The sequence below is a fragment of the Lepidothrix coronata genome, unplaced genomic scaffold, assembly GCF_001604755.1.
Source record: "Lepidothrix coronata isolate B3197 unplaced genomic scaffold, Lepidothrix_coronata-1.0 Scaffold23, whole genome shotgun sequence".
NCBI classification, from domain to species: Eukaryota; Metazoa; Chordata; class Aves; order Passeriformes; family Pipridae; genus Lepidothrix; species Lepidothrix coronata.
In genome coordinates this window covers 2,030,161-2,045,910 of record NW_016690203.1, presented here as the reverse complement: position 1 = coordinate 2,045,910, position 15,750 = coordinate 2,030,161, and the positions used below count along the sequence as shown (strand labels likewise).

General features: G+C 40.9%; 1 protein-coding gene across 1 annotated transcript in view; it reads right to left on the bottom strand.

The window, feature by feature from the left end:
* Positions 1-4,199: 4,199 nt before the first annotated feature.
* The window catches only part of SYCP2L (synaptonemal complex protein 2 like), a 28,285-nt gene continuing 16,734 nt past the window's right edge, over positions 4,200-15,750 (bottom strand). Inside the window, exons 24-36 of the mRNA XM_017808377.1 lie at positions 15,293-15,347; positions 14,588-14,744; positions 13,439-13,488; positions 12,333-12,429; positions 11,821-11,912; positions 11,592-11,655; positions 9,783-9,914; positions 8,912-9,036; positions 7,535-7,629; positions 6,127-6,226; positions 5,988-6,046; positions 5,445-5,514; positions 4,200-4,259 (exon numbers count right to left, since the gene is read on the bottom strand). Coding sequence (XP_017663866.1) covers positions 4,200-4,259; positions 5,445-5,514; positions 5,988-6,046; positions 6,127-6,226; positions 7,535-7,629; positions 8,912-9,036; positions 9,783-9,914; positions 11,592-11,655; positions 11,821-11,912; positions 12,333-12,429; positions 13,439-13,488; positions 14,588-14,744; positions 15,293-15,347 — 1,156 coding nt within the window. The remainder of the gene's footprint in view (positions 4,260-5,444; positions 5,515-5,987; positions 6,047-6,126; positions 6,227-7,534; positions 7,630-8,911; positions 9,037-9,782; positions 9,915-11,591; positions 11,656-11,820; positions 11,913-12,332; positions 12,430-13,438; positions 13,489-14,587; positions 14,745-15,292; positions 15,348-15,750) is intronic.

Genomic DNA, 15,750 nt, shown 5'->3' with positions numbered 1-15,750 from the left:
TCAAAGGGCTGGGGAAAAAAAAAAAAGAAAAAAAAAAAAAAAAAAAAGGAAAAAAAACTGAGGCGGTCTCACCTTGCAGATCCAGAGCAGCCAGGAAGGCTGGAATCAGGTATGTTTAAAATTCTTGAGATATGTCTTAACATCTTCAAAATGCCGCAACTTGGAAGAAAGAGAAGCATTGACTTTTTAAACTGATTTTCCTGTAACACGTAACACTGTAAATAAACAAATTTTACTATCAGACTGTCTCCACTCCTCTTTAAGGCGTCAAATTGCTGGAAACTGGTTACTTTTTCAAACTGTTTGAGACTGTTTTCTCAAACTTTTTCAGAAAGTTCTCGGGACATTCACTTCAGACCGAGAAACAACCTCCACAACTTTACACACCACCTTCGCTGGTGTTCATGTAAAGCTTCCCTGTGGTTTTTTTGTCCCACTACCTGTAAAAACTTGGTTTTTGAACAAAGGTAATACTGCAATAACTTGTTTGTTCAAAGCTTGTACTTGCCTATCAAGTCATCCTTTATTTCTCAGATTGCTTTCAATTGGAATCTGATGGTAGTAAACAGAGGAGAGACAATGGAGAAATCAATCTCAAAAATAACATTTCTTTCAGCTTGAGAATACAAACATGGGAGAAGAGATGCAAATACTTGACCTTGCTGGTTTGGGCTCACCAAAGGGTATGTCTGCAGAGAACGGGAAGTAAAGGAGAAAGCTACTGAGTTTGATTCACTGGTTTTGGATGTAAGTAACTTCCCAAAGGAAGAGGAGGAAGGAATGAGCGTTACTAAAGACCATCCCAGGAACACTGAAATTAAAGAAGATATATCAGACTGCTGGTTAGTGCCAAGACTCAGCTTTGCAAGGTTTTTCTCAGAGTCTGGTTTTAAGTAATGCTTTCTTAACTCTTCCTCGTGATAAAAAACATCACCCTGTAATGTATGACCAGGTTGCTGTGTTTGATTCCAGTATACAAAAGCTCTCAGCTGTTCCTAGAAACATGTCTATTTTCCAATGCAGTACTCTTTTAGACACAGTCTGAAAGACACAATCCTACTGCTTGCAGAAGCAGGACTGTCCCAGTGTGCTCCAGTCAATATCATCACACTCTACTGACAAGTAGGGCAAGCTGTCCCCAGGCCAGGGCAAACACAGACACACAATTCCTCTGCCCGTTTCCAGCCAAAGAGGAAATCGTTTTCTTTGGCTTTGTACAGCCTTGACATTCGGTAACTGTAGCCCTCTAGACCTTGGAGGGACCATTGCGCCAGTACAGAATGTGCAGGTAAACAAGCACTTGGCACAGCATCACCCTCTGAAAGAGATACAGCATGAAGATAGCAGGGGTTATAACCAGTTTAACATTAAACTCTGTTTAGACCTTAAAATGCATAAAGCAGTTGTCCTTAACGTGCACTTTGTTAAGTGCTCATTTCTTTTTCTGATGCACGTGTTTTGCATCTCAGGATCCACATCCTCTTTGTTGTTCTGGCTCAGAAGTGTTAAGGAAACTGAACAGGTTGAAAATTGAGCTATATCCGTTTGCACTGAAAGGAAGAAAATAAAAGAAATATCTAGATTAATAACACTCTTAAAAGTGTAAGTGAGAAGGAAAAGGAAACATGCCAAGGTCAACTACCTACCTTCCAAAATGAAACATTACAGTAACCCAGTTACAGGTCTGTTGTAGAAACCAAATGCACTTTAGACCTTCAGCAGGTTTAGGCTCAATCATGCTTGATTGACCCAACAATGCAGGAAGCTGTATGAGATGGACTGTTCAAGGTCAGAAAAAGCCATTCCTGTCCCACATGTTGTCTCCAAACAGTACTGCTACTGACTACAGATGGAAAGACCATCAGTAAAGTCCAAAATTTTCACCTCAGGCAGTTTATGGGTTACCAAGCTGGAACTCACTGAGCTCAAAAGCTGAAGTTTTTCATATAAAGGGATAGAAAGAGAAGTGCAGGAGTAGAAGGTATCTAAGTGCTATGACATCCCTTTCTGCTCTCCCATACCCATCACTAAAAGCAGCCTCTTAGACTTTTCCAATGAAACAGTTAAAAGCAAGTAGATGCATACAACATTTTTAATAAGTAAGGAACCCTGATCTTTCCTTTATCCATGCCTTTTGAAGTGCTCAACACTCACCTTCCAAGCGTTATAGTTACAGGTTACAGAATGGCTTTGCAGAATTCAGTATATAAGAACAGTCACAGTGTGGCCAGCTCATCTCAATTCTTAGGTCTGCTTCACATCAAGTACCTTAATAGGCCTGGTTGCATCATCATGTTTGGCCAGGTCATGAGGAATAAAACCATGGAATGTAGACATTTAGGTGGGAACCAGTGGAAGGCTCACCTCGGTACTGGGAGTAACATTACAAAAAGCATCCCTTTACTTTCACCAGTGTGAACTGTGGATTACAATAAAAAGCAACAGGGCAGTTTAAGTCTTATCATACCCCTGGGACTAGGACCTTGCATTACTACTCAGGTAGTAAAAGCCACAAATTTAGGACCGGGTACAGCCAGGCAATAGGAAGGCACGCTTGGATTATTCAGGCTGATATCTTAAAGCCTGTTTCGATTAATGTCACTTCTGGTGCCACTACAGCATACCCTCACACTAGTGGGACAGAGGATGCTGAAAATTTTGCTACTGGGATGCAAAACTAAAGAGTATTACCAGACAGAAGTAGAGCTGTTCACAGAAGTTAAAGCTCCATCTCTCGAAATTCACTTTGACTGAGTGCTTTGAGAGCACTTTTCAAACAGCAGCTGTAAAGACTTTAAAGACACTGAAAAGCAGTAGGAGGGTGCAGCATAGTCAGGGCCAGGCCGCAAAGAAACAAACACAAACTACTGAATGTGAAATCAGGGTTACAGCCCTTAACATTGTGAATAGGAGAAGGCAGACCAGTGGATCTGGAGCTTTGGAAAGGGCAGGGTTGAAGCAGTCTTTTCTTTTAAACCATCCTAGAAGGAAAGCACCAACCACCCCTCGACGTGGTTAAACAAGTTTCATCTCATGTCAACTCCAGTCAGGAGTACTTAAGCTAAAGGAATAGGCATAAAATGGTAAAGCGATAGCAACAGCAGCTTTTCTTGTTTTCTGTGCTGGCGCTAGCCTGCATGACCTTGTCAAGAAGGAACAGCATCACCCCACTGTTTCAGTGGTGAAACAAACCCTGTCAGGGTTTGGGTTTTTGTTATGAAGGTACATTGTGTGCAGGGGAAGATTCCCTCGACTCTAACCCACACAGTAATCTGAGGTTGGTTTATAAGGTAAGTAGATAGAAACCCAAAGCTTGGAAACATGGCATGTTCCTCCAAATTCATTGCAGTGCCCTAGCACTATAATTCTGTGTCTGCAACAGTTTGTGAAGAGCAATATCACTTGGGGAACTTTGTCAAAGCACAGGAAAATATTAAATAGCATGGTTTATCTGTGGCTTGCTTTCAAGAGACTTTTGATGCTATTTTGTCTAATCCTAGCACTGGTCACTGTACTTTGAACTCTCCTTGAAGCCAAAAGTCACTGGTTGCAGAAATACTTTCTCCAGCCTCATTTGCAATTTTCTCTTCAATGCTCCAAATTTCTTGCCCTCCACAGTCTCCAGTTTGCCATCAGGCATCTGGCCAGTAGATTCCTCTCAGCTTTCAACTTTGCAGCCCAGAATTGAGTGGCAATGGTGTCAAGGCAGCAGTTCCCCCACTGCTGCTGCACACAGGAAAGGCTATGCCTAACACATCCCAGGCAAGGAACACAGGACTCTAGAGTACCTTTCCAGCCATGCGCAGTGCATCATTTTGAAGAAAACAAGATTGTTATTCTATGCAAACAATATTTTACTTAGAATCAATCAGCAGAATACTCAAAGTAAGGCAGTATATCCATCCGTTTGGTGGACAAATCATTATCTTTAGATAGTTTTTTAAATTTCTTTTATATGTAAGGGACCCATCTTGCAACTTTTCAGAAAAAGTTGTTATCAACACAGGGATCATAACTGGACCACTTAGCAGTGTATATTCTTTTTAGGAAAAAAAAAAAAGGCTCAATGTCGATGTTTTTTTTCCTCCCCTTTTTTCTTTGCATTTAAAATAAATTGACATCCTTCACAGAACCATCTTCTCTATGCTGCATACACAAGGTGTTCAAAATTTAAGAGTAATAATGAATTCAGGGGGTTGCTAGTCAGAAGGAACCACGAACACATTGCTTTCTTCTGCCTTCTTCATTGGGTGTTCGTACTGCAGGGAAGAACAAAAAAAAGTAAGAAAGCATTTCAAAAGCTTGTACAAACATAGAAATAGTATAAGACAAGAAACTGCAAAGGTCTTGGAAGCACATTTAGACACAGCTTTTAATTCTCAAGCACCTATCCTCGAACAAGTGCTGCAGGATGAGCAGCTCCCATGACATGCTTGCCCCTCTCTCAGCCCTGCTCTCTCTAAAAGTGTCCTTCTCCAGTGGCACCTCTGTTCCTCAGCAACTCAATGCTCATAATGGAAACTTTTCCCTTTGGAAAGGCTCAGGATTCCAGCTTTAATAGCTAAAAGAAACAAGCCATTGCTTTTCAGCATGTTTTCTAAAAATCCCAGGCCCAGTCCACTGGGGCGACCACAGTTGTTCCTTCAAGCAGGGAGCTTTCTTCAGCCCTATGCAGCGCAGACACGTGGCATCATACACATCATAGTAATCCACTGCTCTTATTGCAGGAATGCTAGACTCTCAAAGACATCAGACCTGTGCATGAAAGCTGGAACAGCAGCAGTAGAAAAAAATACATGCCCATGTGATGGGGTGAACCAGATAGAAACTAAGCATTGTATCGAAGTTAGCAAAGTATTCAGCTTAACTATAAATTCAAACAAGGGCATAAGTTAGTGATTAGACTCTGAAAAGTTTAAGAATTTCAACAGATATTTAACCAGGATACAAGGTAAACAAAAAATATTAATTTTTAGAAATTAAACTTGAAGGCATCGAGGCTAGAAGTTGCCAGACTCAAAGAGCAGGTGAAAGAAAGCATGCAAGGTGTTGTTAAACTGCAGAGCTCTTAGTCACAGGTTTTCATGGATGCACAACTCCAAGGCCAAATGCATTAAGAACCACTAACTGCACAGAAACCACCCTTAGGATGAACAAATCCCCAAATTGTGAACCCAGGAGGAGCATCACAGTCTCATAGTCCTTGTCCTTGTCTTCTCCCTTAGGCAAGTCCTTTTTGACCACTTCCCCTAGTTCACAGCTGGGCAAACACTGCTTTCTTGATACTTTCCATGCATCAGGACCAGAGGTCCCACAAAGAACCAGCCCCACAAAACAAAGGCTTCCCCTCTGAAGAATTCAGTTTCATTTTCTCACTTCCAACACTTAATCAGAGCTCAGTCCACCACCCACACAGAGCTGCTTTCGTATCACGTGTACCGTACTGTTGTATTCTGGATATTGTCGGCAAAACTCTTCACTGATTCACCCACGGCTGAGTCAACAGACTCAATTCTGAAAGAAAATCAAGCTTGGCTAGTTTTTCTGTGAAGCATTAGTACTTACTGATGAAACTTGAACAGAGATATTTACCATTAAAAATAAGCCTGAGAATTGCAGCTTTTTACCCAGCACTCGCACCAACAGCATCTTTTACATAAGAAATTATCATCTTCTACCTCCTCTGACCTCTAGATAAAGTCACATCCAGCAAGTGCATTGCACCTTGTTCCAGATCTGGGTACAGGTCTCTTGAGGTTTGTGCCTCTCCTGCACAACTTCCCACACAGAGTCCCTCACCACACTCTAGTTCCAACTGAAAACCCTCACAAGGCTGCAAAGGCTCCGTCAACGGACACCAGGTGGAGAAGCAACACAGGTTTTAGAATCCTTTTCCATATACCAGCAAGGGTACTGCCAGCCTAACTAATACCCTCTATGACCATTGGAGGACTTGTGAGCATGCAAGACAGCTGGCAGAGATGTACCTTTGTTTTTGCTGGTTGCAGAAAGAATTCAACTTGAGCAGATGTGCATTCCAGAAGTCCTAAAAAGAGACCCAAAGGAAACCCCCGTTACTTGGGAAGGAGTACCTCGCTAGGCTGATACACGAGAAGTCATACGCACCACTGCATCCTTCTCCATGTTTGCCAAAATTTGAATTTCCTTCTCAAGACTGGAAAGTTCGTCAACGACAATCTTCTGGAAGGTCTCAAGTTTATTAAGCCTAGCGATGGAGAACAGAAACAAGTTTGACACTTTAACGTGCGGTCACACGAGGTGGATGACAACCCCTTCAGCACCAAGCCTAACTTTGGCAGAAGCAAGTGTCCCTGCTGAACTACATGGGGCAGATTTGACTCCCAAATACTTCTCCCAGCCTCCAGGAAGTTTGGCAGAGATTTCCCAAGCTGAAGACTTCTCTAAGGTCCCTTCCAACCCAAACCATTCTATGATTCTATCTTGACACAATGTCTAATGGATTTTCCTACCACGGATTTGATACATACAGTGTTGTCACAGGATGCCATCAATTTCTCAACCTTAACCAGCAACACCCTTATCCACTTGAGTTTGCCACCATTCCCTTGGCAGTGAGGTAGGACAAATCTGGCACAGCTCTGTCTCCACTATCCTGTGACTCTGGTTGGATCCAGGTTACTTAGTTAGCAACATCAAAACATGGCAGCAGCTCACTGCCATCAACTCTTACTTTCCACCCCAAAACATTAATTTTTTTTCTTTTGGAACTCAAACTTCTCCATGTACCTTAATGGCAAGCAAATTCAACTCACAGAGGTCCTATTGATACTAGGAATTTTTCACTTTAGGAGCTATTATTTCATACTACCTTTGCTCTAAATCTTGTAAACTGACTGTGTAGTGGATACAGAGGCCTGATAGACTTAATTACTTCTTAGACTGTACTTGTATTTCACTTATTACAAATCCACAAATATTAGAATTGATTTTTTTATCGATCTCCTATCTAAGGAATTTGACAACCTGTAAAGCAAAATGACTTTCTTAAAGCCCAAGCTGGTGAATGCCTGTATAGCCCACTTCTGGCACTTACTTCATGCACATGGAAACAATCTACAGAAATGGGCCTATAACAGATCCCTTTTCTTCTCCCTCACTTCATTAAGTAAATCAGAACCTGGCTTCTTTCTTAAACAATTTAGAAACAGAAACAAAAAAAGTGTAAGAAGAGAATTTTTAAACAGATTTGTGAACACAGATGACAACCAGAAGATAGTTCAAGGACTGCTTCATCAACTGCTTTTAACTCAAGCTTGCTTTGCATTAATGAATCCATCCACTCTTCTCCTACAGGAAAAGTCAGGATCAATCTCAGGAGCTACATTTTTGAAAGTTTTCTTGCAGAAAAACAAAATAAAACAAAAAAGGACACACACAGGCTATTTTGCCTTACAAACCATAAGGGCAGTAGCTGACTGTCAGGTTTGCTTTCCCTATCAATCAAAATTTACACAAAATTGATACTGTTTTCAGCCAGCACCAGACAGCTTACCTGCACTGGTGTATCTGGTTCAGCAAGGCAGACAAGTTCTTCTCCGAAGACCTCAGGGCATTCTGTGTGCTGATCTCCATCCTTTTGTACCGGGCCTAGCCACAGGATGCACCTTTAGGGATGGACAATGCCCTAGGCCAAAACCTGTAAGTCTAGTTTGCAAAACCTTTCCCTGGAATGCAAATCCCTCTGTGGGCTGTCATTCAGCTTAGCAGAAACCATCATAAGTCAAATTTAAACAGCAGCGAGGTGACACGTAGGTACTACAAATATGAACTGACTTCATTCAGCCACACTAGTTACACCAACAAGTCTCTGTGTAACCCAGGTAACTTCAGGTCAGGGTCATGTTATCCAGTCAGTGAAGAGGCAAGCTTCACCTATACTTGAACACACTTAACAGCTGCCCAAACCCAGGTCTTTGTTAGCACTATTTCAGGTCAACATTTATACAGGCAGTGTGCATTTTAATCTTAACTGATTTGTAAATGCATCCACCTTCAGCCTTGATTCAAAGATTTAGTACCAAAAAGCTTAGTGTGAATACCTAGCACTAGGCTGGAAAGAAAAACACCAAAAAAACCAAACAACAAAACCACTCACTGTAAGTCTGCTCTGCCACATCTGGTTTGTTCAAAGCTTTTGACCACAAGAAGATTTTCTAATGGGTCAGACACTCTTCTGTCATTAAACTTGGTTTAATGTCCACATTACTTGTTATAGCTAAATCAACAGTAGCAGTTGATTGCTTGCATCTTAAGTAGGTCTGTACAGTTGAGTGAACCATGAATAGACAGCTCACTACAAACTGTGCAGCTAACACCTCCATATACCATTAATTTCAAAGCATGTCCTTATGGATCTGTGCATGTTCTAGTCAATAGGTGTAGCCTGTATTGCTTTCTGGTTTTCATCATGAAAAAGTTGCTTGATCTTACATTTCAGTGAAACTGCTCTATGCTCCAAAAGGGAGTTTTTCTATTTTTTATATGCGTTCATGAGGAAAATGACCCACAGTTCCAGCATAGGTACACTGTCACTACACTGGGTTACTTTTGAAAAACGTTTTGATCCCTCCCCTCTGAGGAAAGTATTTAAAGTGCCTAACCAAGTCTGATATTCCAACCTACATGTAGAGACAAAAAGAAGGAAAAAGCTAATTAAAACTTCCATTATGTCTTCCCTGTAACATTTCTCAGAATATACAGGTTATGTAGAATACTTCTAAGAGTTTCAGACTAACAAACACTTCAGCCAAAGCCCTGGTCTTGGGCAAAAAAATAAGTATCTGATATTTGCACCAACTCCTCTGGAGATAAAAAGGTGATTTTACATAATATGATAAATTGCCACACACAGTAAGAGAGCACACATTACCCAGAACAGTTTCTTCAGTTGGTCAACAAAGCTTTCAAATGCAGTAATCACTCCTGAATGACTGAAGTCTTCATGTTGCATCTTGGAAAAAAACACATCACCCACACTATCATCCATTTCCTGACCTAGGAGGAAGTGTATAACCAGTTAGCATCATGCTGGAGGGCTTATTGGAATATAAGCCATCCTGCTACTGAAGGGTTTGCCATTCATGTAAGCACCAACTTTTGTTATAGAGTTGGAATTTGAGTCTTGTTCTTCTAGAGCTCATAAGCAGGAGGAAGACTGGCCCACTGAGAAATACTTGTTAGCAGCAAGGAATAAGAGGCACAATAGAGCAACACAAAGAGCAGTATATTTACAGACAGTAAGGCAAAAGCACAACATAAGGGAATTTTAAAAAAAAAAAAAAAAAAGTCACCACTGTTTTCCTGTCTTCTTATTCATTGCAAAGAAAGCCTAATCCCCTTGTGTTTGGAGTTAGCAGTATTTTGCAGTTACTCTGTCCATTATCTGCATGCTTTTTTTTTCAGCTCCTGTGTTTTGGGTTTTTTTTGTTTGTTTGTTTGGGGTTTTTTGGTTTGGTTTGGTTTTTTTTTAATAGCTCTAGACAGTCACTATTCAGGAAGACTAGAAAGTGTGGATATCATTGAGCAGCTTACTGAGTGGAACCCAAATTTCGTCATTCACACCTCCACATATGGTTCCAATGACAGTGATGCAATATGCACCTTCTGTTAATTTTGGACTCTGGAGAAGTTAGCCTTGAAGAGACATCTCTTCAAGCTTCCGTATGACTATGATTTCTACTATAACAAAAGAAAAGCTGAAAGCATCTAAACCTTCACTTTAATTGCCAACCTGACTTTACCTTTTTGGATCTCTGCTTCCTCTTCTACTGAATCAAAAATTTTCCTTGGTTTATAGTTAGTGTCAGAAGATGAATGATTTGTCTCCCAGCTGGAAAATTTAAGCTTTTTTATGACAGTGTTTTCTAATATATCTGGGAAGAGAAGAGAAAATATTTCAGAAAAGACCGGTTCTTCTGCATGAGGTACATGACAGTATCTGCTCAAGCAGAAACCACCATTGGAATTACCAATGCTTCAGAAAAGCAGGCAACTTCATTTTAGCATCTGAAATCACACTTACAGGACAGGATAAGACTTCACTAGCAAGCATCTTCCCTTGCAAAAGCAGGACACTAGACTGTGTAGTGTTATGCAGATAACTGAAAGCTAACATGTCTCCATCTTAAAGATAATTTCCTCTCTTGACCTGCTACTCTAACCATAAAAAACCTCTTGTCCAGCTTCTTCACACTTCCAACCAAAGCTTGCAATCTGTTTATGTTACTAAGCTAATTCCAGCTTCTCCTCACAAGAAAAAACCAAAACCAAAACCCAAAACCCATGCATAAACACAATAGAGGGGAAAAATACCTAACCACACGCATAACAGCCACCTTTCTGCAGCTTCACTAGAGTTGCTATACAATAGCTTTTAATTCAGAAAAAACCTTAGGAACATGCTGAGGGAGACTACAGCCTGTATTTTAAAGAAAATTTGCCTAAAAGGAAAAAAAAACCATCCCTTTGTCTCACTAATACTTTTCTCAACCTCAGTGAGAGATCTGTTTGACCAGCGATGACTGCAGTCTCCATAGTGCAGAAAGGAAGGTGGTGGGGGCCCAAGACAAGGGGGACAGTCAGAACACAAGAAGCATCCTGAAGCAGATTTTGGGTTCATAAAGAAAGAATTCAAATGTAGTCACAGATCACACTTGAAATTTCTGAACATAAGCCTACTTGTGCCTTCTCATGGCATCAACTCCTGTCCAATGGTAAGGCTGTACAGTAAACAGTGATAAAAAAAAAATCAAGTCTGCAGCACTTATCTTCCCCCAAAATTAAGCAGATTTGTTGGTGCAGTGACAGTGTATTTTGAAACTGCAGGACAGGTAAGAGATATATAGGGAACACAAATATAGCCAGATCGTTAGAAAAGGGATGCTTTTGTTCTGTGGCTTGATTCATAGTCACAGCAATAACTTTAAGACAGTCTCTCAAAACTACACCAGTATTGAGAAGATTAGTATGAAAACAATCCATTGCTGCTCAACTTTCTTGAAGTTTGGTTGTTTCCAATCACAAAGAGACTGTGCTGCAATTCTGACTTAGTTTATGCAGATTCAGTTTCATTAAAAAAAATTCCTTAAGTCATCTACCCAAAAAAAAAAGCTACAGCAGTAATAAGCATTACCCAAGTCATCATTTACCAAATGCTTATAGCAATGGTCTGTGTCTCTGCTCTTAGGTATAAAGTCAACAACTTTAAGAAAGGCTTGTTCTTTTTAAACTGAAGCCGCAGTGCATTTTCATTGAAAAGTATGTTCTGTGTGTCTCTTGGGTCACTAGTTTGCAAATCCCCAGCTCTTAATAGTTACACTACAAGTTCCCCTGTGATCAAGAACAGGATTTAGGGATTAGCAATGAATTCAAGCGTGTATATAAAATCATCTTACCATAGTCTGTCATAATACACAAAACAGAGAAACAGAACTTAGCAAAAAATTATCTCAAGAAAAGTCAGTGCTATTTTGTCTTTGAAAGGAAATAATGCTTTGGCAATGCCCTTTCTGCTTTTTAACAACCCTTCCATGTTATCAAGAATAACAAACCTGAGTCCTTCCGCTTAGTACTTTCTTCTTCTCTAGTCAAATTTCCAGGCGCTTCATGTAACTTCTAAGGAGAGAAAGAAAACAAAGTAAGAAGGTATCCACCCTGCACTGCAGGCAAGCTGTCAGGGACTTGTCTAGTTATAGGAAAAAAAGTGACACGATGCATTGGTTTTAGATGAGAAGTAGCCTGACAGCAGACTGGAAGGAGTTTAAGCACTGCATACTGCACCTGCACAGCCTTCTCCATATCACTGGAATAGCCCCCAGCAGACACACCTGGTGATAGCAAATCCTCTTTGGGCTCTTTTGAGAGCGTTTCATCTGCATGAGAGATCAGTCAAATGACACAGGCAACAGAGGTTGAATCCTGCATTGACTAGGAACCTCAATTTAATGACAACAACAACAAAAAAATCTCCACCCTCTTCCACCTTATCTCTTTACACAGGGAAGAGATGGTGGCTCAAACTCAGTCCAAAGGCTGTTTTCTTCGTGGTTGTCAATTAAGTTCTTTCCTTCACCTCTCACTAGCCCCAGCTAATGTTCTCCCTGCATGAGTATCCATGCAAACAATATCCAGCCCTCACAGCCCTTACAAAAAATATCACCAAGCAGAATGCTTATGAAGAAAATGTGAATGCAAACAGCAAAATCAAAAAGAAAAACCAACCCAAAAAGTACAGACCCATATGTATCAAAACAGCTTTTCTAATACACTGAAGAAGATTAAAATAGAAATACCAGCATGATCCACTGTAGGTAAATCACCTCCCTTGGCGCTAAATCTGCTTTTTTCCCTTAGCATCTCCTTTTTAATTCTTTTCCTTGATTCTCTCCCCTGAAACAAAACAAAGTCTAAGCATTTGTTTTATTTAAACATTACTAAAGAACTAGGGGCTTGGGCTGTTGTTTTAGTTGGTTGGTTTGGTTTTTTACGTACACTAAGGGCAGAGATACACTTGAAATATGCCTAACATACTGATGGCTCTCTAACACTGAAGGAGACCTGTGGCCTGAAGTTCAATGCATGCATCACTTTTCCCTTTAGCCACCAGAGCTGTACATTTGATATTTTTAATAAGCAGAATAGAAGCATTATAGTCAAGAGAGTAAAGAAAATTTTTCCAGAGGAAAATAAAAGCTTTTAATGCAATTAAGCATTCTGAAGAGTTTTTTTCAAAACTTTTTGTATTTCAAACATATTTTGATTGAGATATATTTGATACGTGGCATTTAACAGCTGGGCACTGGAAAAGCCTGACATAGCTCAATTTTATTTTATTTGCTTGACGTATGTCTGGTCCACCAACTCCTCCATTGCTACATAATCCACTGTTAGTTTTCCCAGAGCTATAGCTGAAAGCAGAGAACAATGGTGCATGAACCAGGACTCGTGGTGTGAGCACAGGACTTGGAATAAAAGCTCTGAAAATTGCCATCAAAGCAGAGGTGAACGCGAGCTTTCCCAAGGCACTGCACAATACAGGGCAGAAGATAGCATGGGGACACAGCCTTGTAGGGCCCAGCTGGGATTTCTGCAGGTATTTAGATAGGCAGCTGTGTCAAGGTGAGTGTCACACCAAGTCCAATTTTTCACTTGTCAAAGGTAAATATCACTCCAGGACAACATGCTCAGGACTCAGACACAGTTGTTTCTACAAAGTTTCCCATGTTTTCTTAAGACCTCCTCTAGTAGATCAATACAGTCTCAGCAATGCTTAGACAAATCTGTCCATCAGAACATTTGAGAAGAAAGATAGTACCAATTTATTTAATTCTCACTCATTTGTACACATTTTACATGTATGTTTTTAAATCTTAGACACCTAAGCATGACACCACCTTACCTTCTTTGACGCGTAGTCACTGCCACTACTTGCAGAAGACATTGGAAGCACTGCAAGGAAAAAAGCTTACCTGGTTACAAAGTTAAGTGTGTACTTTACCCTGTTACCTGAGTTACCCATGATGCTAACCTTTTCAGTTTGGTTTTCTGGGCATTTGCAAGATTAAACGCCACAAAACTTATAGTAAGCTTCAAAAAACACCCTTTTACTAACAAAGCCCTTTCTCTAACAAAGCCAGATACAATGATGCAAACATACACAACTCACTGCATCCAGAACAGCCAAGAAAAAAGGCAGGCTCTGCATCTTGTCTGATGGTCCCTAAGTCCTAGGCAGGATGTGTGGGCTGACACTGGAGTGAGAACAACTCCCAAGGAAACACGGTAAAAAGGATAATTTCAACCTCAACTTCCTTTTGCTTTTTCATTCCCACTGAATCCAACAGCTACCTGAGAAAGCATCATTCTCCATGAATGGGACAGACACATTCCATCTCATTCAGAGCAATTCGGTTTGCATTTGGAGGTCACAGCAGTAGATGGCCATGGAGAAGGCTGTAGGGTAGGTTTGCTCTTGGGCAGGTCTGAGCAGAGAATTCTATCCGTGATTTGCAAAATCAAATGTGATTATTTCTGAGAGGACAGTTGGTCTATCAGACCAACTATCTAAGAGAGCAGAGTGCCATGGTCTGCAAACTGTCAGGTTTTTCAAGGTTTACTTTGCCAAGTCAATCATGTTTCTGGGGAGATGAGGAGAGGAAAGTTATAGGGAGGAGGTGTGGTAGCTTTAAAGAGATCTTCTTCCTGTTGTGTTCAAGAGCACCAACACAGCCACCAGCTCAGGGCTCAGGGGCCCTTCACCATCAACACACAGAGGGCTACACCCACACAGATGTTTAAGTGCCAGATTTCCACCCAGATATTTCAACCTCACTCTGAGAAGGGAACCAGAGACCAGCTCAAGCACAAGAGTGCGCAATGCACCTCCTCCACAGGGCACCCCTTGCTGCCAGCCTCGAACCTGCTCCCTCCCACTCAGGAGGATCAGGATTTGGCTGAACACTCTCAAACCATCACCAGCCATTTGCTTTTCTGCAGCACAGCACAGCACATCATGCATAGCTAAATGTCAATAGGGGACTACACTTACCTTTCAATTTACTTCTCACCCTTGTTCTTTTTCGGGTATAGTCAACAGATTTTGGCACCGACTGTATCTGAGAGTCAAGGATCCAGCTTTTTTCACTCTGACCAGTGCTTGTATTTTCATTGTTGCTTTCCGAAAAAAGATGTTTCCTGTAACTGGACTAAAGACCCTCTTAAGAGTGAGTTCTGCTTAATCAGCTCACTGAGAAGACCCTCAGCCATTCCCCTTCAACTACTATCAAGTTACTCCATTTCTTCCTCCCCACAGTGCAATATGTAAAGCATTTTAAGCTGTGAAATCTGCCAAACAGTCACAGTTAGCTGTCAAACCACCAGAATAAAAACACTGAGAGGCAGATGATTGCCCTTTGCCAATATGGGTTTTTTACAGCACCCTCCTTCCTCTTCTTCCCCCCTTTCCTGTGTTTAAAAGTGCTCTTGCAAGAAGGAAAACTTCAGCATGCCTGAGCTGCACCCAACAGCACATCAGTGGGGCAAAAAAAAAATGTAACAATTTGCTCGCTGGCAGTGATGGTGCACCCTGAGTCCTGCTTTCAGTAGCAACAAACAGGCTATTCAGAGGCTACCAGGTTCATATTCCTCCACCTCTGCCCCAGGTAAGGTTTAAACCTCAGCCTCTTTAGGGGTGCAACAGATTTGTACAGATGGACAAACACAGCTCTAGGATGAAAAAGCACAGAAAACCTACCTGCCTTCTCTCGAGCTTGTTTGATTCCTTGTTCTTGTTTTTTACTTCATAAGTCCTGCCAAGTAGCACATAAAGACCCAAATTAGACAAGCAAACACTAACAGTAGCACACCACAGAAGGGGTACAGTCAAACAGAAATCGCAGGAAGGTTCCTTGAGAGATCAGCACAAGAACCAAACTATTAAAGTGCAGTCACTAGCCAAATTTTTCTTTGCTTGGTTTTTGAAAGTAGCAACTCAGGGATATTTATAAATTAGCATTTTTTTTAAAACAGAAATTAACCTACATACTTAGAGGTGCAAGTTCCTGGCAGCTTGCTATAATTGGGAGGCAGCCAAAGCAAGGCAGGGAGCATTTTAAGTATTTTTCAAAAATTAAGTCAGCAGTTTACACATACGATCAGAGAAGGACGATATTTAAGAGTTAAAGTCATGTTAAAATCTTATTATAATCAAAG